General features: G+C 33.0%; 1 protein-coding gene across 6 annotated transcripts in view; it reads left to right on the top strand.

Annotated features, from left to right (window-relative positions):
* The window catches only part of LOC130668628 (ecdysone-induced protein 74EF), a 71,959-nt gene that overhangs the window by 42,943 nt on the left and 6,000 nt on the right, over positions 1 to 23,016 (top strand). For 4 of the 6 annotated variants that reach the window (XM_057470990.1, XM_057470991.1, XM_057470989.1 and 1 more), the window contains exons 5-7: positions 14,957 to 15,205; positions 15,977 to 16,144; positions 16,274 to 16,513. In XM_057470990.1, coding sequence (XP_057326973.1) covers positions 14,957 to 15,205; positions 15,977 to 16,144; positions 16,274 to 16,513 — 657 coding nt within the window. Of the gene's footprint in view, positions 1 to 6,034; positions 7,255 to 14,956; positions 15,206 to 15,976; positions 16,145 to 16,273; positions 16,514 to 23,016 lie in introns of those variants that run through there. The other 2 variants (XM_057470995.1, XM_057470994.1) reach the window with 2 other exon arrangements.

The following is a 23,016-nucleotide window of genomic DNA, read 5'->3' on the forward strand; positions in this document are numbered from 1 at the left end:
CAGTAGTACGAATTATTTTAAAAATCTCAAGTAAATTGATAAATTATTATTTTTTTAAAATTTTATTTATATTTATTGTCTTCTTCACTTCGCTCTTCTTATACTGTGCATGACGAGAAGTATAGGAGAGGTATTCTTCAAGGATGAGAAAGGGATATGCCAAGTCGACGAGCCGATGGCCTTCCGCGAGTTTCCACGAAACGACTGCACACTCCGGCGGAAATGCTAACAGACGTGAAAAATAAATTAAAACTAATATAAATAAATATTTTGATTTATCAAATTTATATATAAATATATAATTTGTTAATGAAAACAAAATTAATAATAATAATAATGACTTAGGTATTCTTGGCCAAAGATAGAATTTATCTTCAAACTTTAATTGCCGCATAGAAATAAACTTTTTTTTTTTTTTTGATGATAACAAATATCGAAAAATAAATTTTATTTTTTTTTAATTATCGTTTAGAGGAAATACAAAAATAAATGATACTGAAGTTAGCCGGCGTCTAATAATTTTTGGATTTTTTTTTAGACAATAAATTGTTAAAAAAAATAAATTTGAAAAAATTGCACCTGTAGTTTTTCAAATTTTCTACATGTGCATATTTTTAGTTTTTATTTTTTTGTAACTGATTTGTTGAAAAAAAAATCCGAAAATTTTTAATTGTCTGCTAACTTCAGAATTATAAATAGTCATATATATATATATATATATATATATATATATATATATATATATATATATATATGAAATTATTAGTTGGGTAGAAAAAGTTTGAAATTTGAAAAATGAAATGTTATTTTTGTGAGAATTACAATTTAGTTGTGTAGTAAATATATATCGTGTAAGAGGCGTCCGCTTGGCGATCAGCAGAGGGGTCAAAAATACGTAGCAGGGAGACGCGTAGAGCAAAGAACAGCAGCTTTAGCTACAGCAAAAGCAGCAGCAGCAGCAACAGCGTCAGTTGCAATGAAGTGGGGATTAGGCCTTGGAAGAGTTCGCTGCACCTCCCGTCCATCGATGCGTCGTCTTCGTCGCCCTCTCTCCTCAGCCGCCTGGCGTCCTCGCCTTTTTGCCGCTGACTCCGACTTCCCCTTTTTAAACTTCGCGTTCCAGGCTGCACATGCAACCGTGTCCGCAACGTTCGCAACCACACATATATGTGTACATATTATACTCATATCAATACAAGCCACATCATACAATATCATATATATACACATACATACATACATATATATACGTCCAAGAAATGCCAGCACATATGTGTACTGTAGCATACTCTGGATGATCGTGCGACTCGCGGTGTGACGAGTCACACTGGCCCAGTGGTGCACTCGCGCCCAAGAAGCCTAGTAATTTGTACAGTAAGACTGACAAAGACAGAGCATAAAGTAAAGAGAGTACATGAATTAAAATGCGTATATATATGTATATATTATACGAGGCAATTGCTCTCTTGTTAGCGATATTAAATGCTCCGGGTATGATTTTTTCAGCGATAAAAATATTTATGGCTTAGGCGCTAAGAGGAGGGATAAATATAAAATGGTGTTGTTGTTGTTGTTGTTGTTGCTGATGATGCATGTGTGTAAAATAAACTCCATAAGATGGTATAGAGGCGATAGAGAGGTGGAGTTGGGATGCCGGGACCTTGGAAGTAGCGGATCGGGGGAATCTTTCCGGTTCTCGCGGACTTGCGTATAGTACAACAAACTAAAAGGGGTTTCTTCTTCGTGCCCTTGAAAAGTCGTGCGAGCCAACTAACTCTCGACTTCTTCACGGTTTCCGACACCTTGCTTACTTGGTTATATGCAAGCACGACTAGCTGGGAAAAGGAATATCCAACGAGGCGTCATCCGCTCTTGCTGTTTCTATTTCTATTATTATTCCTGTTGCTGATGTTTATATATTTTATTTTATCAAGACTTTTATCTGTCTCTAATTTTCTCGCTCCTTGTTGTAACTCTTTCTAGACATTTACTTCTCTTTACTCCAATATGTATACATATGACATGTATGTACATATATGTAAATATATATGCGTGTAGTTGCTGGTATGCTACGGAATGGAATAGAAACACTTTTATTTGAGAGACCAGTGTCTGTGTGCAAAGTGAAAAATAATTGCCGATGGGTTCTCGCGGATTTATTTATGCCGCACCGGAAGCACGAGAATTTCACTGACAGGAAAGTAAATTATTTTTCTCACATCATGAGAAACTGTATCAAAAATAACCAGAGCTTATAATATTAATAAAATAAACATAAGCATAAATATACATGCGATTATAATTATAATTATTTTCGTCTGCCGACAATTGTTACGCGTGCGGAAATTCATTTACTCTCATTTTATTATTTTATTTTTCATGTCATACATATTAATATCAATATATGTATGAATATAAATATATAAATATTTGTGTAAACACCAAGTCGTCTAACTAGCAATAAAAGAGATCGTACATCGATCATTACACATTGATTCCCTCGTTAAAGTTAATTGACAAGTGTCTCTATATATTTTTTTTCCGCAAAGATGCGAAGAGAAACGTGCCGAGGAAAAGTGCACGTTAGTCTCGGCCTGAATCGCTGGTTAATACTCTACTCGTTCCACCTCTCATTCCCTTACTATTATTTTTATTATTGTTTTCATCCTTGATATATAATATAACAATAACATATTTTTAATTTAAATCATCTTCCGAAAGTTACCTTCGCTCCTCACATCTGCAAATTTATTTTTAAATCTCTGAAAAAAAAAAAACATCCTCGCTCCTTTATGCGTTTGTTTTTTGCTTAGAAAAAACTTCAAACAATCGAGTTAATTTTTTACTTTTATTTTTTTAACTGGGAATTTTTTTTTGTCTAGAAGTAGGAACACAATAGAACCTGGTTCCGGCTGTTTGCACGATTACGGTCGCGTTCCCTCATCGGCAAATAAAACTAAACCAAACTAATATACACAGACACGCTTACAGACTTAGATTCAGTCTTACTGCAGTATGATGAATTAGAAATCGGTTTTATAGTTGTCGTTTTCCTGGATTGGGCGTCGTCCTACTCGTCACCGTCTTACAACGGAGGCGAGAGTTACGCGTTTTCTCTCGGTCACTGGTGAATTTTTTTTTTTCCTTTGAATATTCCACATTCAGGGGTACAAAAAAAAGTTCATTTATCTTTCTACACTCTAATTTGTCACACATGCATTACATATTATTCATACATTCATCCGTAAATATAATTATTTTCTTTTTAATGTCAAGCTCTTAAAAAAAAGTGTTCTGATCGATTTCATGAGCTTGACATTAAAATGTAAATAACTATAAAACAATGCGGAATTTTGAAAAACTTCATCAGAAGTAATTAGTATGGAATAAAATTGTCTACAAAAAAGGTCTTATGATATTTTGTGATAAGTCTGATAGTTTCGCGAGAAAAGTTAAAAGATCTTGAAATTTACTATAAACTACTTCAAGCTCAACTTTGAGTCGAAATTTAGAGCCCATTTTGAACCTTCTAAAGTCGGATCTATTTCGGACTTGGAGGCTCAAAACAGAGTCTGTTTCCATGTTAAACTAGGTCCGACTTTTGTCCCTGAAGTGCTACAAATTTCCGTTTTCAGCACTTTAGGGTTCAATATAGAATCTGATGAAAATTTTATAATAAATTAATAATAATTTAGGAATAATTAATTTATATAAATTTAGTTGCATGTCAAAACAATAATACTTACAGTTAATTTTTAAAAATCTTTAATTTTTTATATCATCATAAATAATTTAATTACAATGAATCGAAATTTATTACGGGACTAATATTGTCGGGCTTGAAGTTTCAAAATCGGACCTCTGGGTTCAAAGTCAGAGCTAGAGGACTACAGGGCTCTCAATCGGATCTATTTCGAGCTAAAGGGGCCTATATTTCGATTCGGGTTTAAACAGATGAATTTATCAAAAAATGGTAAGGGATTTTTTTGTAGAGCGTTTAATTCCCTACGAAAATATGTCCTGAGCTTATCTGTACAATGAGCTATCGCCGGTATAAAATTCCAAACGTCAAATTTTTTTTCTCATGTTATTTAAACAGGAAATAGAAAATCACAATCAGGGAGTACTTAATATTAATATTAAGGGCTCAAATTTTAACAGGCGACTCTTCATCCTCCTGAAACTTTTTTGAATCGGTCTAATATATATATAAATACACAGACTAGGAAAAACATTTAAACGTTTTTGTGTTCAGTCAGCGTTTCTCCGGGATGAAATCTCACTGCTTGGATAATCGTTGTGTTGGGGTACGTGGTCGCGGCCCCAACGAGGATAAGATTGCGGTCTACCTGATACTCTCAGACGAGTATTTATTTATTTTTATTTTTATTTTTTTTGTTTCTTTCTTTCTCATACATACATATGCAGACAATCTACTGAATTTATTTAAGACGAGTCTTTCTCAACTGTCGTCTCGACACTCCAATACATTGTTATGTTGGGAGTATATGTGTACACAGCATTAACGTGAGTAGCATAACGCTTCTAACCCAAGAGTGAGAGAATCTCAACAGTATCACTACGTAAATGAGATATAGCGAGCGATAACGGGTCTCCGACGATAACCCGGACAATTTATATACGATTACTCGTTGCGTGCGAGTGTCGTTCAATAAAATAAATATAAATAAAAATACTGTTCATTGTAAAGATATTGTATCTAAAAGTTTAAACCACACCCCATTGGTTTAAAAATTTTTATTTTTTTTATATTAGCCCTGAAAATTTTATTTTTTATTTTAAATTCAAAGTTTATCATGTTGATAAGAATTACCGAAGGTCAGTTATTGAAACAACAAATATTTAAAAAATCGGGAGTGAATGCGGAGTGATCTGGATTTCATTTTTATCTACATCCACTCCGATCTAGTGTTTTGTATAAAAATAAACTCCTTTTTGCGGTGATCATCCATTCCAAATTCACTCTGTCATTCAAAGTTACGGAGTCAAAAAAAAATCATTTCGCATACGAACTAAATACGTAGTTTTTTTTTCAAACGAGTGATTTTGGAGTCATTTGGATTTTATTTCAATCCGCATCCACTCCGATCTAGAATTTTTTGTATAAAAATAAACTCCTTTTTGCGGTGATCATCCATTCCAAATTCACTCCGTCATTCAAAGTTACGGAGTAAAAATAAATCACTCCGCAGATGAACTAAATAGGGACTAATTTTTCAGCGAACTAATTTCGGAGTGATCTGAATACCATTTCAACCCGCATTCGATCTGGAGATTTTTGTATAAAAATAAACTCCTTTTTTACAGTGATCATCTATTCCAAATTCACTCCGTCATTCAAAGTTCCGCAGTCAAAAACGAATTAAAAGCGATTATTTTTTTCAGCAAAGTGATTTCGAATCGATCTAGATTTTATTTCAAACCGAAGTTTTTCGCGTTAAAATAAATTTAACTCAGGGGATTAAATAAATAAATAGTCATCCTTCAAATTAACTCCAGATTTAATTAGCATTCACTCCGAAAATTTTCCAGTACCTTTACATATAAATAATCCTGAGTAGTTAAATGCAAGTAAAAGACAGGAGCTCGCCATTAAAGGAACTGGTGGAGGAAAATGAAACGGGTGTTGGTGAACGTTGCGGTAGGTTCTTAAGGCGTCGCGACGCCGGTAATTGACAAACGGGCAAGTGCCGCATATTACTTACTACACTGTACAGTGTAGTATACAACCACAGAGATGGCTCACATAGACGACGGTTATCCGGCATACACATGGTTAGGTCGCGGACAAGGTGTGTGGTGCGCGAGCAAGTGAGAATAATTGCCAGAGTACTGCCGGCGAGAAAAAACGACCGGTGACGAACCGAGCCGAGTTGAGTCGAGTAGTCGAGGGACTGTTGGTTTCGTCTGTCTCTATAGTACGATACGCTGGTACTGATACTGGTGAGTCGGTCCTCCTCTGTTGTTCAGTGTGTGTACGAGTAGTATAGAGACTTGAGAGCGAGTCTGGAGTTGAGTCGAGTAGCGAGTAACGAGTGAACAAGCGCGGCTGGACTAGCGGGCTGGCTTTTGCTTACTCGTAAGCGCCGAGTCAGTCAGTGTGCCAACGGCGAGCGTATAGTTCGCGGGTCTGTGACTACTGGTACTACTTATCACTGTGTCGAGTACTGTCATTTAATAATTTAACTCCCGTCCGCGATCCGTCAATGTGTGAATATTATAATTTATCATTTATTATATTTTTAAATTTATAAATAGTTGCACTTTCGGAGTCACTTTTATTACTTTTTAAAATTTAATCAACAAGTTTCACAATATATATACATATTTATATGTATATATTGATATTGATAATCTATGAAACGTTAGTTTGCACAACGAATAGTCGGGACCATGCGAGTCAGTCAGTGTGTCAAAGAACGTAAACAAAACCGTGGGTGAGATGACAGTGCCGGTTTAAGTGTTACTCCGAAAAGTTTTAATTCATTTTTAAAAATATCAAGTATTAACTTTGCCGGCTTTACTCTCGGGTGACTTAATTTACCTCCCACTAGGAGTTTTAAAAAAAAATTTTTTTTAAATGACAATTGAATTTAAAATTCTTTTGTTGGGTAACAAGGAAGTACATTGTTTTTATTTTTAGTTTATTCAAACTTAAAATTGTGATTTTATCGCAGTGCAAATTGATGTGTTGAAAATTTAAAAAAGAAATAGTTCAAATATATTTAAATAAGCATATATATATATATAGATTTTGTGGAATGAATGAATGAACAGTGCAGTGAAGAATGGATTCAATAATTAGTAACTGTACTTTAAGAAAATTAATCTGAGATAATAATTGAGGAAATAGAGCTGCGAGTTGGTAACTAAAGGGAGTAAAAGTAAACGGGTTGTAAAAAGTTACTAAGATGTTGGAAGACCAACCTCTGGACCTGAGTGTCCGCGTGGGAGATTTCGCGGAGTACTCGCGTGAAGAAGAAGAACGAGGGGATTCGCGGGAAATCGAGACCCCGCAGATTCAAATCCGCAAAGAGATCGAGGACTGCGATAACGCACTCAGACTCAGAGATTTGGGGACTGGTCCTGGTGAATATTCTCAGGTCGAAGACAGAACTTGTTCCGAGGATTCTGACGACTCGTGCTCAGATAACCATCACAAGGATGCCACTAGGAGCAGGACGAGGCCTCCTGGAACAAAACCTTATAAGAAAAACCTCATGCGGCGATACCGTGAGTTTATTAGACCAGATCCGCTTTAAATAGTCGACTATCATAAGCCACTAATTTAATTTTTTATCACCCAAGTAAATAATTATTTTTTTTAGTGTAATTAAGTACAATTACAAAATATCTTACGATTTAAATGTTTACCGTAATGTATAATCACGATCAAGTGTCTCAGTAAGACAGATTATCGATTAAAATCCGGGTTATTACGATTTCGAGCACACAGATAATTAAATAGGTCGATTTATAAACGTAAAATAATTAAGTTGTATCAAAATATTTGATATATCTTGTCTTGTCTCTTGTCTCTTTGTCAATTAGTGTATTGATTTTTATATATATATTATCTTAAATTTTAATTATTAAAATTCTTAAAATATAATTCTGTCTGATTGATTGATTATTTATTCATTGGATTTAAAATTTATTTCAAAATTTTAAATTTTAAATTTACTTCACCTAAAATTATACAAGAGATTGGCATAAAGATGCGCAATCGTGCTCGTAGACATCATCATACTTATGAGTATTTTAAAAAATTTATATACATATATATGTATAAATATGAGTGTGGGTCTGTAATTCCGTCGATAAAAAAAATTACACAATCACATCTCATCAAGGTCGTTTTGTCGAATTCACATTACCATACATATGTATATTTACATATATAAATGTATGTGTGGGTTAATTTGTTAAATTTGTGTATTGGAACAGACTAAAATTCCACAGAATCATTCGTGAATTTATTATTTATTTATTAAAAACTGGGTGATTTGAGTTAATCGATTATTTTAGTAACGCGGACTCAAAAATTATATAAATTATTATCTTATGACCTGCCTCAACTTGAGTGCAATCTCTCGATTATTATATTTAAATATTATAATTAAAATAAAAAGTTAAACAAAGGATTTAATTTACTGATAAAACGTTTGGTCATCGGTATTAAAATATTTTTTTAACGCATAATTCGATGAAATTTGTGACGCATACAGATGGCAAAGAGGAAGTGTAAGAGTGAAAGTGTCTTTTCTCGCAAAAAATTTCTCTCATTTTTCATTTTGTCCGTCACAGTCCAACCCCAAATTTTACCGACACGAATATGAATCCAGAGAATCTACATCCACTCTCACTTAACCGCAGCGGGGTCCATTTACTCTCGTTAACAACACCTAAATTTTCATTTACCAACTTTCACTTTTTTTAAAAATATTAATATTTTATTTTACGGCTCCTAAAATAAACGACGGCTAACAATACACGCATACATACTAAGTATCAAAAGATAACGCGTTTAATTTTAATTCTTTTGTGTTTTATTTTAAAACGCCGTCACTTATTCCGAGAAAAAAAAGTTCATTGTGATTCAGGATATATTGGTCCGTCGGGTAAGGAAGGAAGGATTAACTTCCGGTCTACGTAACCATTTTATTATTTTTCATCGCTGTCATATTAAAATAACTCAATGTCACACTCCCACATTACATTACTTGAAACCACGGATTTTATTATTATAAAAAAAACCCACAACATAGTCATACATTCATATGTAGGATACTGGGGCAAAACGGGTAGGGCGGGAAAAATGGAGTACCCATTTAAATGTTTTTCAAAAATCGAGTGTTAGCCGAAAAATATCAATGACTTGTTATGGTACTAAAGTTAGCGGACGTCAATAATTTTTAGATTTTTTTAAAACTGACAAATTATAAAATAAAAATATTTTTTTAAAATTGCACTTGTAGTTTTTTTAATTTTCTACACGTGCATATTTTTAGTTATTTTTTTTGTAGTTGACTTTTTGAAAAAAAAAATCCAAAAATTGCTAATTGTCTGTTAACTTTATGATCTCAAAGTCAGCAGATAATTAACAATTTTTGAATTTTTTTCTCAACCTATCGATTAAAAAGAAAAACTAAAAATATGCGCGTGTAGAAAATTAAGAAAGCTATGGGTGAAATTTTTTAAATATTTTTTTTTTAGATAATTTATCGTTTTTAAAAAAATTCAAAAATTATTAGACGTCGGCTAACTTCAGTATCCAGTAATTATGTACAATTTAATTTAATCAAATTTACTTAATATCCAAAATTTTTTTATCTTTTATAGGGGTGACTATTTTGCCCGCAAAAGAATTTTTTTTTTACATCAGCTCTAAATTTTTTCTAATTACTTTGAACATCATAAAAAAAAAGTATTTTGCGTATTTGAGTCCTCGAAAGTATTTCCTCAAGTACTCCATTTTTCTCTCCCCCTCTCCTCTATATACACCCATATATATATCTAAAACATCTAGTCTCTTCTACATTTAAAAAAGCATTACACACGTTTCCCTACTTTCTCAGTCATGCAGATAATTTCGCCCTATATTTGTCGAGTAATTCCGTAAAAAAAAAAAAAAAAAGAAAGGGACTAAAAGAGTAATAGAAGTAAAGTATAATATGTTTTCCTCTTGTAAGCATCATCACCTTTACACGCCCGACGAATTTTCACCTTTAAAGAGGTAAGGATCGATTTTCCACACCGATCGGCCCGGAAGATGTACATACATACATACATACATACCCATATACATTTATAAGGTATACAAGTCAGTAGTATAATAGTATATAAGAGCTTGGCAATGTATAGGCAGCGGGGATTTACCCGTAGGCGGGTCAGCAATAGGAAACTAGGGTAGGCTGTCCTTGTGCTCTCTCGAATGGTGGGTTATTGGAACGTTGGCACGAAGACGTGTTACTTTCATCTACACGGTGAACACACTACACCGGAAGCTCTGTTTATACTCAAATCCAATATCACTCTTTTTACTTTAATTTCATCAAATCTGCATGTCCCACTTATCATTCTATTCCTCTATTATATTTTCTCTTGCTTTTTACCCGCGACTATAAATTATAAAAAAAAAATTATTGGCTCTGATAGATAAAAAGACGTCTATAAATAGAAATGAATGTAATAAATATAGGAATGGGAAAAAATAAGTGGACGGAAAGGAAATATTAATAAAAAAAAAAAAAAAAAATGAAAGTAAAGACACCCGTTAGATAAGTACGTACGTCGATGGATCAACGTTTTAAAGCGTGTAATTTTTTCTTTACCTCGTTTCTTCTCTTTGTCACTGTACTTGATACTCGTTGACTGGTTTCCCTCTCGGTGTACGTTGTCGAGGTACGAGGTAATGACAAGCCTCCGCGGTGCATAGAGGAAGAGACGCGCGCTCGTTTAATGCACCAGCCCTGACCTACATAGTAATAATGCGCGTTGCCTACACACTACAAACTAATATAAGTGTGTAACTACTCTAGTATTATGTACTATGTATAAATAAAAACCATAGGACGATCCGTAGGCAATACAAGCTGCACTAGTGTAGACCAACACAACAACAAATAAACGCAAAGTCTATTATTGCCGCGATAGGAATTACAAGAGCTACTGTTGTATTATATGCGTCCATTATCTATATCTGCATCTATATATCTATCGTACATTTAACTAACGTTTACTAAATATGTGTACATGTGTAATACTATTTATCAGATACCACGGCACGAGTTAACTTTAGTTAACTCAAGTAATTGTCTTTTAAATATTTACAACACAAATAACTTAACACAGTATTTCAATGCATACAAGACATTACTTCCGGTTACTGTATTACTAGATTTTTACTTCGTCCTTCGATTTAAACGACTTTTATTTTTCGTTAATGTAAACTATTATACAATTTTATTATGACAGTTGACAAAAGTGAAAGTTATTATAAATATATATATATATATATATATATATATATATATATTATTCATTTGACTATTGTATAATATTTAGATGTCTACCATTTCTTAATGTCCTTGACATGTTTTTTTTTTTTTTTGACAAAAACTATAATTTAAAAATTTTTTTAAAATAAAAAACGAAGGAGGTTTTTTTTTTAAATATAAATAATAAAATAAACATGATTTATTTAAATTCTTAAGCAGTTCTCTTCCTGTTGTGTTGAGTTTTTGAAGGAAGTAGGCGTATATATGTGAGGTCGCGGGTACTTCGCTACACGTACGAATCATGACAATGAAGTGACGAGGTTTTAAGTCTGCGAGCATTCATCACGAAAAATATAAATAAAAATCATACGAAAATAGGTCAGGGTTGTAGTAAAGAAATATTTAAGCACTTCCTTCTTCGACAAATATAATAGCGAAAGTATTTTATCGCTCTAACTAAAAATGTATGGGTATTTAAAAAAAAACGTTGTGTCAATCAACAGACATTGATTTATAGAAATAATTTACGGTTCGGTGATTGTTTTTTTTTGTTTGTTTAAACAACGAATGGAAAGTTTTAAGTTTTTAAATAATAGTAAATGTGTTTATGTACGTATTTAAATTATTACGATAAAAATATAATTATTTCCACGTGTCATATCTATTTTTTTTTTTTTAATTATCAAGAAAATTGTCACCCGCAACATTGTCCTCAGTAAATTACTTTGTTTCCTTATATTTCTTATCGATAATTTAATTTTAATTGCGTTCGGTCGTACGTTTGCTCGTTTTTTTCACTTGCAGTAAAAAAAATATGCTAATTAATTGCGAATAAAATTAATATTTATACTTGTCGATTTATAAATTCCTAAATAAATTGACTTTATTTGCCGCTGTAATAAAACGGATGAATGATTTCCAGTAGATAATTATTTTCTGGGACAAATATGTATGCTGGTGTATATAAATAAATTCAATATATATATATAAGCGCGTACATTCACCATATGATATGATAACCATTACACATACTGTGTGTTGTACTTGAACGTCTGAGAGCGCGTGATGTCACATAGAAAGAGAGAGTCTCACGTTACCGTTACGCAATGCCGGACACAAATGTATGTACCATGCTGCAGCTTACCTATATCTATATACATATATATGTATCATATGTTTACATTTAACAGAGAAAGTTATCCCGTACCGTCCATCCGTCCGACACACAACTTATGTACTGACCTTACTGTTACATTATGTTATATATCGCACGCACGGATATTCATCTGTTAGTTCCTGATGGCCCGCTTTTCAATAAAATTTTTTATTTATATGGATATCTACATCTCTGTTAAGGTCTACATCTGTGCAGAAGAAAAGGATTTTTTGGTGCAAAAAATTTTTATTCACCTCAAGAAGTTTTTTGAGTTTAAATTGACATGAAAAATTTTCTTGGAGCAAGAAAAAATTTTTTCTATATAGAAACAAAAAATTATAAACTGAAAGTAAATGTTCTTGGTTCAATAAAATTTTTTATTTATTTTTATATCTACATGTTCATTTACATCTACGTCTACACAGAAGAAAAATATTTCTTGGCGCGTAAAAAAAACTTTTACTCAAATTGAAACGAAAAATTTTCTTGGGGAGAGAAAAAATTTTCTCCAGCGATAAAAAAATTCTTGCGCCACACAGAAAAAAAATATTTCTTGGCGCAAGAAAAATTTTTCATTACGAAATGGAAACAAAAATTTCTTGGCGCAAAAAAATTATTTTCGGCTCAAGAAAATTTTTTCTCACTCTAAGAAAATTTTCCTTTTCAATTCATTAATGCAAAAAATTTCTTAAGCCAAGTAACAATTTTTTTGGGGCGAGAAAAAATTTTTATTACGAAATGGAAACAAAAATTTCTTGGCGCAAAAAATTTATTTTCGGCTCAAGAAAATTTTTTCTCACCCTAAGAAAATTTTCCTTTTCAATTCATTAATGCAAAAAATTTCTTAAGCCAAGTAACAATTTTCTTGAGGCGAGAAAAAATATTTTGCACCAAGAAATATTTTTTTTCTGTGCAAGAAATTTTTTTTGAAATCTCAATTCTTGGATAAAGTAGAAATTTCCTCTGACCAAGACAAAATTTCTTTGCTCAAGAAAATCTTGGTCTTCAAAGTCATTTTCTTGCCCCAAGATAATCGTTTTTCTACGCAGTCCTAAGAAAATCGTCTTCAATTCACAATGCAAAATATTTCTTGCCCCAAAATATCCTCTTTTTCTGCGTACTTCTGTATCTATATTTGTACGCAATAATTCTTCCATCAATAATAATCGTACAAAAATGATAATTATTATTACTACATATATAATATATATGGACTATGTAATAAATGACCGACAATCGAGTATATTTAATAAAAAAAATAAATTAACACATAAGAGATAACTAAATTAATTACATTGTATCAAATGTCGATGACATATCCAGAGACCAGAGACATACAGAGAATCATATAGAGAATAGATGTAATATCCAAGTGGATCGATGTGGCTAGACGTCCATCGCCCTCGACCCTCCGCCCTCATCTTTCATCTCTTTCTCTCTCTTACACTATTCCTCCCTCTTTCTTCAACTCCAGTATTACTTTTATTTGATTGCCCATCTACACTAACATCAAGGTCCTACAAGGTCAAATGTGTGCCTTTTGTCAACCCCTCTGGATTAATTGACCCTAGTTTTAGAACTCGTTTCTATTTGAATTGAGCACAAGGCTAAATTTGTTCGAGACTTCGCAAGACGTATCATCAATTTATCGAGAAAATATGCATCTATTCCATCTTCACTTGCCCTTTCTCTCCATACGTTTACATTCAATCAATAAAAAAAAAAAACATAAATTACAGTACTTTAGTATCAATGAAATTTTTTAGGACCATATGAAATATTTAAACGACATATGAAATACATGTGTGAACATTTTTCGCAATACCAGGTGCATTTAACGCACAAGTAAGCCAGCATTGGTATTCATTACGTGGCATTGGCACATACTGATCTTACTCGGCTATTGACTGTGTATATTTATATATACATATATATGTTTACTTCGTGATGGCTGATGTTTGGCCGTCAGGCAAAAAAAAAACAACTATAGATATAAAGGAAGCGTTAAAAAAAATCAGTTGACAACAATGCAAATAAAAATAAATAAGTATATACAAAATAAATAAATTAATCTCTGTACATATACATATATATGTATATCACTACTGTGTATCTCGATGAACTCAGTGGATATGGGCAATTGGCCTCAATATTTTGACAGTTAATCCTGCGAGCATTTATTGCGTGACCCTCTAGCAATAACGTAAATTACACCTACACATTTATCCGCAATCCATACCAATATATTTACATACATGTATGTAAGTACATATACATATTACATATATTTAAACTCACAAAGACTGAATAATAAAAAAAGGTTATATATAAAAGCACCGGACTGTTTTTATTTATAATTTTTTACTGGGTATGATTTTCCAGTATAATTTTCCCTGATATCGATGAACTCGTTGAGAAATTGCTTAATGAACCTGATGGTAGTGTACTGGCACTGGCTGAAAGGAAGGTAGAAACATTGCAGTGGGTCAAGGAGAGTCTACAGTGGCTTTCACTTCCTCTCCAGCGGTCTATACACAACTCACTTGCTAAAGCTGCCGCTGCCACTGCCGTTGTTGCTGCCTATCTCAACCTCCCAGTCATATATCTGCATATATTCCGCGTCATTAAATATAACAAACAATATAAAATTTTTTATGATTCCGTCAGCAATTGCTCAATAATGCAACTGCTGCACGACACTGCAATAAAAATAAAAAAAATGAAACAGAGTAATGCTTACATAGGTATTTAATCTATCAACGTTATTTAATAATTACAGTGGATACGAGGGAAATACAAGCGCCACATGACTCAGCGGATCCAGACGAAGCAATGGGTCTTGCGGCTGTTAAAGCTGAACCAGGCAGTACAACAGGAACACGTTTACTCCATGGTATTCTGTCCCAGCATCCGCCGCAGCACAATCTTGGTATACCCAATGGTGGCTATACACGGCATTTGACCAATCATGTTCAACTTGGACAGCCTCCTTACAGCTCGAACGGCATTGCCACCACAAGCACACCAGGTAACTACTACTACTGACAGCTATTGCACGTCTGTATATTGTCTCGATAACGTTACTGGGCAGTCTCTCATCTTGTCATGATATTGTCAGCAGAGTAGACCTGGAGCTCTGGGTTATAGCAGTCTGCAGACAGTTGTATGATAAAACCAATGGCGAAGATAAGCCGTTGGTTGCCTAGCATCAGTTACTCTTTCTTCTACTTAGCATATGCACCATATACCCTCAGTATATATAGCCATAGCCATAGTCAGTCTGTCTGTATCTGAACGAGTTTTAAATAATTGTCTTGGTAGCAACTGAGCTTGGTTACCGTGGGAATACTACTGTTGTATGCATACTAAATGACAAGATGACCTTCGGCTTCTTGCATAAAGATACCTTTAATTGAACAGCCACGCGAAAACAAGTTTACGTTGCACATTCGATCGAGACCTGGCTTAACGACATTAGTGTCATATCTTGTCTCACTTTTTATTATTATTATTTATATTTCATTGCTTTATACACCCAGTCAATTAATTATATAAATTATTATTATTATTAATAAATTCATTGTAAAAAATTCCGAGTGATTACGGATTTTAATTCAATCCGTCAGGAGTTCCGGAGTTTTAAAAAAATCATTCTGCACACGGAGTAATAGGGAGTTTATTTTTTTAGACGAGTGATTTTATTTGAATCCGCATTTACTCCGCAAATTTTTTAGTGTATATTTGAATCCTCATTAAAAATAAAAAAAAATAATAATTTTTATCAATTAATTTTAATTAGGAAGCGGATCACTGCCAGCGAGTCCTGCTGATAGTGGAGTAAGTGATGTTGAGTCGAGTACATCCTCTGGTGGTAATGAAGACGCAAACTTATTACTAAAAGCAAGACTTAATCCAAATTCATCTTTACAACCGAACCTTGGTTCTCATCATTCACATTTACCGTCAGGTAATTTACTTTCAATTACTTATTTAATTAATTAATTAATTAATAAATAAAATATGTAATGGACCCTGAGCTATAAGATACAGTATGTAGGCAGACAATTAATATATTGACTGGTATGTTATGAAATAGCAGCGATCGCCAGATCGGCTTGCCATAGCCCTGGAGTATATTCGAGCTCGACGGGATTCTTGCCACCCTCTTACCACCCTCATCAACACCACACATCGCAATACCATCCGCATCGAGGAACCTCGCCGCATCATCCCCACGGCAACCACGGAATGCCGTCAACTATGGGACCACCGCACCATCACCACCACCATCAAACACAGAGTCTACAACATCTTCATTATCGCCAGCCATCGACGTGTAAGTTTTACTCTTTATATTTATTTATTTATTTATTTTACATATTCTACTTTACTTCACTCTTTATTCATCGTACGTTTACTTTATTTTCTATGCTTCAGACACTGGTTAAATAAAAATAGACTAAAAAAAATAAAATAATGTAACTTGGTATAAAAGTAACGTTCGAGAACGCTCGTGACCCAAATGCCACTTGATAGCCGTCCTAGATAAATTTTGTCTGGAAATAATTTTTTTAAAAAATAATATTTTGACATTTAAAATATGAAAATTTGAATTTTTATTTATTAATCGGTATCTCATTTTAAATTCATTACTAAATAGATGAAAAAATGAATTTAAATAGAGGAAATAAAAATGAATTTTTTTTTTTTTTTATTGACAGTAATGCAGTTAATTATTTGTAAAAGGGTAACAGGTTACAGGAAATGGCAATAAAAATAGGTTAATAATTATTAAGAAAAAAGTTTAATAGTTTGACGAATGAGAAGCGAGTTGAGGTGAGCCGAGCCCACTACTCAGCAGTATAATACGGCATTACAGACGGCAGTAGTGACGGGATGCCGAGTAAAAGTGTGTCGGATTGTATAATCGAACGTGAATAAGCAAAATGTTGCGCCACGACGATTTGGTAACTTAAAGAGACCCCGCTGCCGCTGTGTTCCCATTGCGGATACTATGCCAACAGATATGACTCTGATGCCGTTTTAATCGCGACACATTACCGTAATCTCCTACCACTAACAATACTCGCTAAATATTAACATCTATTTAACACATTAAATATCATCGGGTCATAAATAACAATAAGATGATAAATTATAAAATTTATCAGTTATCGTTATGGAAATAAAATTATACTGAATCTTATCTACAAAGTGGAGCAGCATCAGAATAAATTTTTTTTTCTAGTCCTTTATTAGAATTAGCGGGCAGCGTTTCGCAAAATGCAAAGACGTAAAGAATAAATAAATAAATTTTGAGATTTGAAATAAAATAAAAATGATGCTCAAAATTTTAATAGTTTGTAGTTTATTTTTGAGTTAAAATTAGTATATTTGTATACTAATATCAAACCAGGATCATTATATATTACAAAATGTTCATTATTTATATTAAAATTTTATACACATAGAAGAGCAAAATTTGTAATTTCGTATATTAAAATTAATATGAAAAAGAATCGGTAAATTTGTATCTACAGTTATTTATTACTATTCAAATAAACATAGAAAAATTAAAAAAATTTACCACTTATTCGATTTATGTATATAATAAATTAATTTATAATAACGAATAAATAACATTTTATATTAATTATTAGCCAATGGGATAGAATTTATAAAATAAGAGTTAAAAGTTTTCGGTATTTTTATGAGCAAAAAATCAGTATCTAGTATACTAATTTTTGATTTTATCATTTACCACTTATTCGATTTATGTATATTGTAAATTAATTTATAATGATGAATAAATGATATTTTAAGCTAATAATTGATCAGTGATATCGAATTTATAAAATAAAAGTTTGTAACTTTTGCAATTTTCGGCTGGAAAAATCAGTATCTAAGATAGCAATTCTTAATTTGACCAATCGTTACTTTTTAATAGATGTATGCCATAAATTAATTAATTTTCACTAATAAGTCACGTATTTATATACCTAAAAGTAATAATATTTTCTTACTTTTTGAAATAATTGATAATAGTTTTTAGGAATCTACAAAAATTAGTAAACTACTTTGCATTAAGTACATAATAGAACTAATTATTGATAACAGATTCCACTTTTTACTATTATTTATTAATTTTCAATATTCTGTTTTTTCCGTGTACAAATAAATAAATCCGTAGTTTGCTTATGACGTTAACCGACGTATAAAACGCGGCCTCAGTGTCAACGTTACGAAATGGCCCTGCGGATTTCACTTTTATTACATTCGATATCGTAAGCGGATTCACTGTCTGGTATTACACCGACGCAACTTCTTGTGTGATGAATTATCAATTTTTTTATTTAAATACTTTATTCATTTTATTAATTACATAAAAACTTATTTATTTTATTGTTAGCAATAAAATTATCCGCACTCAAGGATTTTATTTTATATATTTATATATACAAATAAATTTTTATGTAATTACTAAATTTAAGACAAATTTTTATCGTAAATTTAAAAGAGGTAAATTTTATTTTTTTTTACCAGCTGTAATTTATTGTGAGCCGTTAAGATGCCTCGAGTGTTAATGAATTTAATTATTAAGATAATAATACCTTGGTGATGTTGCGCGGAGATCAAGAACGTTTCGGTTGTCCCAGATCAAGTACTCTGTCGGATATTTTTAAAAGATTGCCATATAATATACGCAAGACCCACGCACGCAAGAATGATATAAGCGAGTGTATGAAAAATATGCATGTTTATATATATATACATATATTTCCATACAGATACAAATACAAAAACAATAAACAAACCGACTAGATTATTTATCCAAAGAAAAATTTTTATGAGTCAATTCAAATTTTTAAAAATCTTAAACGTCACTATATATATTTTATATTTGTAATATATATAAGAAAAAATGTATAGTATGTATTTGTGTGAGTGGACACGCGAAATTTATTATTAAAAAAAAATATGAGATCTTCTTTATACGCAAGAAGTGCAGGACAGCGATGCGATGGATGACGCAAAACGCGAAGAGTAAAAATAAAAAAGCTATTCGACTAGTACACTATCGTAGTCTAGGTCTAGGTCGGTTATTAGCGCATACCCGTCACTCGACACTATACTAGTTGTATATTTATCTCTACCTTATCTCTTATCCTCCAGTTTATTTAAACGTTGATTAAATATTTATAAATTTTTCTACATCATCAATGTTATTATTATTTTTTATTTTGCTAAATTTTTTCCACCGTCAATAGCCACCAGGAACATCTCACCTTGAAGATGTACTGGGAAGTTTAAAATCTGTGTCGAATATTTTAGTGAGCATCGAAAATAAAACTGTCGAAAGGAAAAAAATAAGACAAGTTAAAGTATAAAGAAGTAACAGTGCGTGAAAATAGAATTTAAATGGCCTTCTTGGTTAGAAGGAAGAAATATATGTTTCTTAAAGAAAACTATTAAAAATATATTTTTTTGAATTGGAGCAGATTGAGGTGCATCCAGTTTAAGTATCCGATGTCTAAGATAACTTCTTTGTGCGTTATACCTAGAAATAAGCGGTTTCAACGGCGATAGTGTTAAGAGTATCTTTGTTCACATATATATATATATACACATATATATCTTGGTATTGCTGACGACTGGCGGCGCGTGTCCTTCCTGGGTCTCTGCCCCTGTAGAGCTTACGATAGTGTTGTGCCGTATTATATATTTACAGTCCACATATTATCAGAGCGCACTTATATGTGAGTTCTTACGCGCCATGTGTGTCTTTGTGTGTACATATATTATTACATATGTATAAGTATGTATATACATATGTAGTAAGTAACGACAAACTCTTTCTGCACGTTTTATATAAATACATATATATATATATATATATATATATATATATATATATATATATGTACTGTCGTCGACGAGAAAAATGCATAGCGCAGCGCATGAGAGGGACAAACGGTTCTCAACTCAGACCGGACATGCTGACTGCGAATGTATGAATGATCGATCGATAGTTCCGAGCAGAGGGTAACGGGGACCCGTGTCGATTAAACGGCCACTGAAATATATTAAATTTAGTATAATAAAATATATATAACAATAATCTCAAGTGATAGAAATACAGTATGTGCATACGGCGAATGAAATACTATTTCCCTCAAGGACTGATGCTGCTCCGTATGCGTGCAGTAAATCAACTCCGTTTTCACGTATCATCTATTTGCAGCGAATGTTCTCGCGTGAAAAAAAAAACTATTCATCCATTAAATAATTTATTTTTTTTTCCTCGAGCTATTTATCTTATTTCTTGTTCTTCGCGCTCTAAACTCATCATAAAAACATAAATATAAATATAAATTTATTTTTTTTGCTCAAGAGTGATAAGTAGTTAATGACCGAATTCCTCAGTGCTAACGCTGAGTGTCACTTTCCTCATTCCATTATGTGCATCTGACGAGACACAAACACACACTTGCACACACACGGTCAGCTAAATCGTGCGGACGTTCCCGGACGCTGAGTAGAGAACTGGCTGTATGCATGCCATGGACATGTATGAATGTGTGTGTGTGTGTGTTTGCACGTATGTAGTGCGTTGGCACATTCGGACTAGAGTGTCGTGCAAGTATGTATAATACACGGGCAACAACGAGGAGGCATCGTCGTCGTCGTCGTTTTTATTTAGTTTAGTATAGAGGTATAGACGGTGACCTTGTCGCCGGCAATTCACCCCGTCTGCCCCTTCCCCGTTCGCCGCACTCCGCTTCACCGACTAACTCCCGAAGCATCAGATCCAATGGCTAGGCAGTGGCAACTGCTTGCACCACTCCCCCTCTCTCTGTCTTTTTCTCTCTATATCTTGAGCTCTCAAACGTTTTTTTCTCCGCCCTTGTATTGCTACACCACCAGCATCACCACCTTACCCCGCCGATCGTTCCAGATTTACTCTTATTCTCTCCTCTTCTCTTCTCTTCTCTTCTCTTCTCTTATATTCTCCTCGCTCCACACTCTGTCCCACATCCGTATATATTTCATTTCATTATCAACCATTTACATACTTACTTACTTACTCGTTTCCTCTTTTTTATTTTTTTCTCAATACATAAATTTTTAAATAACAACAACATTCATTTTTATTATCCTTAACATTTAACCCTTCTGCTAATTTATTTTAAAACCATACACCCAAGGGCGAATAAAAAATATAAAATTACTGTATAAAATTATTCATTTCCGGTATAATATGTGCTATGCCTGGGGAACGGATCTCGTCGCGGCTGATGCTATCCACTTTATTCTTTTACCCGCATATACATACATCCATACATATATACATACATTTATCTATACTACTTAGTATCTAACTAAAGTTTCACGGTTTTCGCGCAATTGTATGTCTCAAAGGGTTAAGTTTCCATGATAGTACTCTATAAATAAACGTAAATAAATTTAAGTTTTCATTTTTACTCCGTACATTCTTATTTAACTTGAGACTAAAACCTCCTCCGCAAAGTTTTCCTTCTCTTTCTTACATCCATGTGTAGATTCACACACGATACAACTTCAACACCAAGTTTCTAAATATATAATGCGCAAGTTAACTTTAAATGTAATGTACAGTAAAGTAAGATACAGATAATACAGACCGAGACCGAGACCGAGTATACATACATATATATATATATATTTAATATGTACTTATATCCGCGTTTAATGCGCGTACGTCACGTAAGCCTCTACCTACTTTCTCTTATTCTCTCACTCTCATTAATTACTTTACTTACGTATATATATATATGTATATATGTATATAAAATTATTACAAAACAAAGACAGGTGTCGTGGTATTAATAATTACAGTTGTGGTGCACAAACAATAATAACAATGTCACGGTGATAAATTGATGCGTTGGTGACATGACACACGACTATTTATTTAACAACTCTTAGCACAATGACGACAAAGACACGTATAGTAATGAAATACGTACGCACAACTCGTACGCACTTAACGCCACCGGCATGTGTTAGTAGCCTAGACCTAGACAAGAATCAGACCTAGACCCAGACCTAGACTCTGTATTATATGTAGACCCATTGAGTTATACTAGTCTTGTATTGGTCTAGTGTAGACTACTAGCATAGTAGAAGTAGACGGAGAAGAAGAAGAAGAAGAAGAAGAAGAATTAGTTGATATGCCAGGGGTGGGGTGGGGGTTTGCTGCCTGCAAACCGTGACGTCATCGGCTCGCAAAGGAAGCCAGTCGCGGATTGTGGATAGGAGGTCTTATCACCAGAGAACAGCTTTAAGAAAGTGAAATCAGCAAAATAAAGATGAAACGAGGAAGACGAAACGTGTCTACGTGTTTTTTTCCTCTTAAACTTTTTTACAATAATAACTTTATATTTTTTATTTCATTTTTTCTTATCAGTATACTTGTGTTTTATTTTTTATTAATATCAATACTAGTTTATTTCGGAATTAAGTATTTTTATTATTGAGAGCTGATGAATAATTGTCAATTTACATATATATGCATATATGTTGTGTATTTATATAAATTATAATAATAATAAATAAAAGGAGGAAAGAGAGACAGAGATATTGGAGGGAGAGACCGAGATATTTGAGGGAGAGACCGAGATATTGGAGGGAGAGACAGAGATATTTGAGGGAGAGACAGAGATATTTAAAGGAGAGACAGAGATATTGGAAGGAGAGATAGACAAGTCGGGGATTAAAGTGCACAGAGGAAGGTTTAGTTGATGATGAAGGTGCACGAGTTGCGGATGCTGGCTCGCGGGATAGGAGCAGACGCGGGGA

The sequence above is a fragment of the Microplitis mediator genome, chromosome 5 (assembly GCF_029852145.1).
Source record: "Microplitis mediator isolate UGA2020A chromosome 5, iyMicMedi2.1, whole genome shotgun sequence".
Taxonomy (NCBI): domain Eukaryota; kingdom Metazoa; phylum Arthropoda; class Insecta; order Hymenoptera; family Braconidae; genus Microplitis; species Microplitis mediator.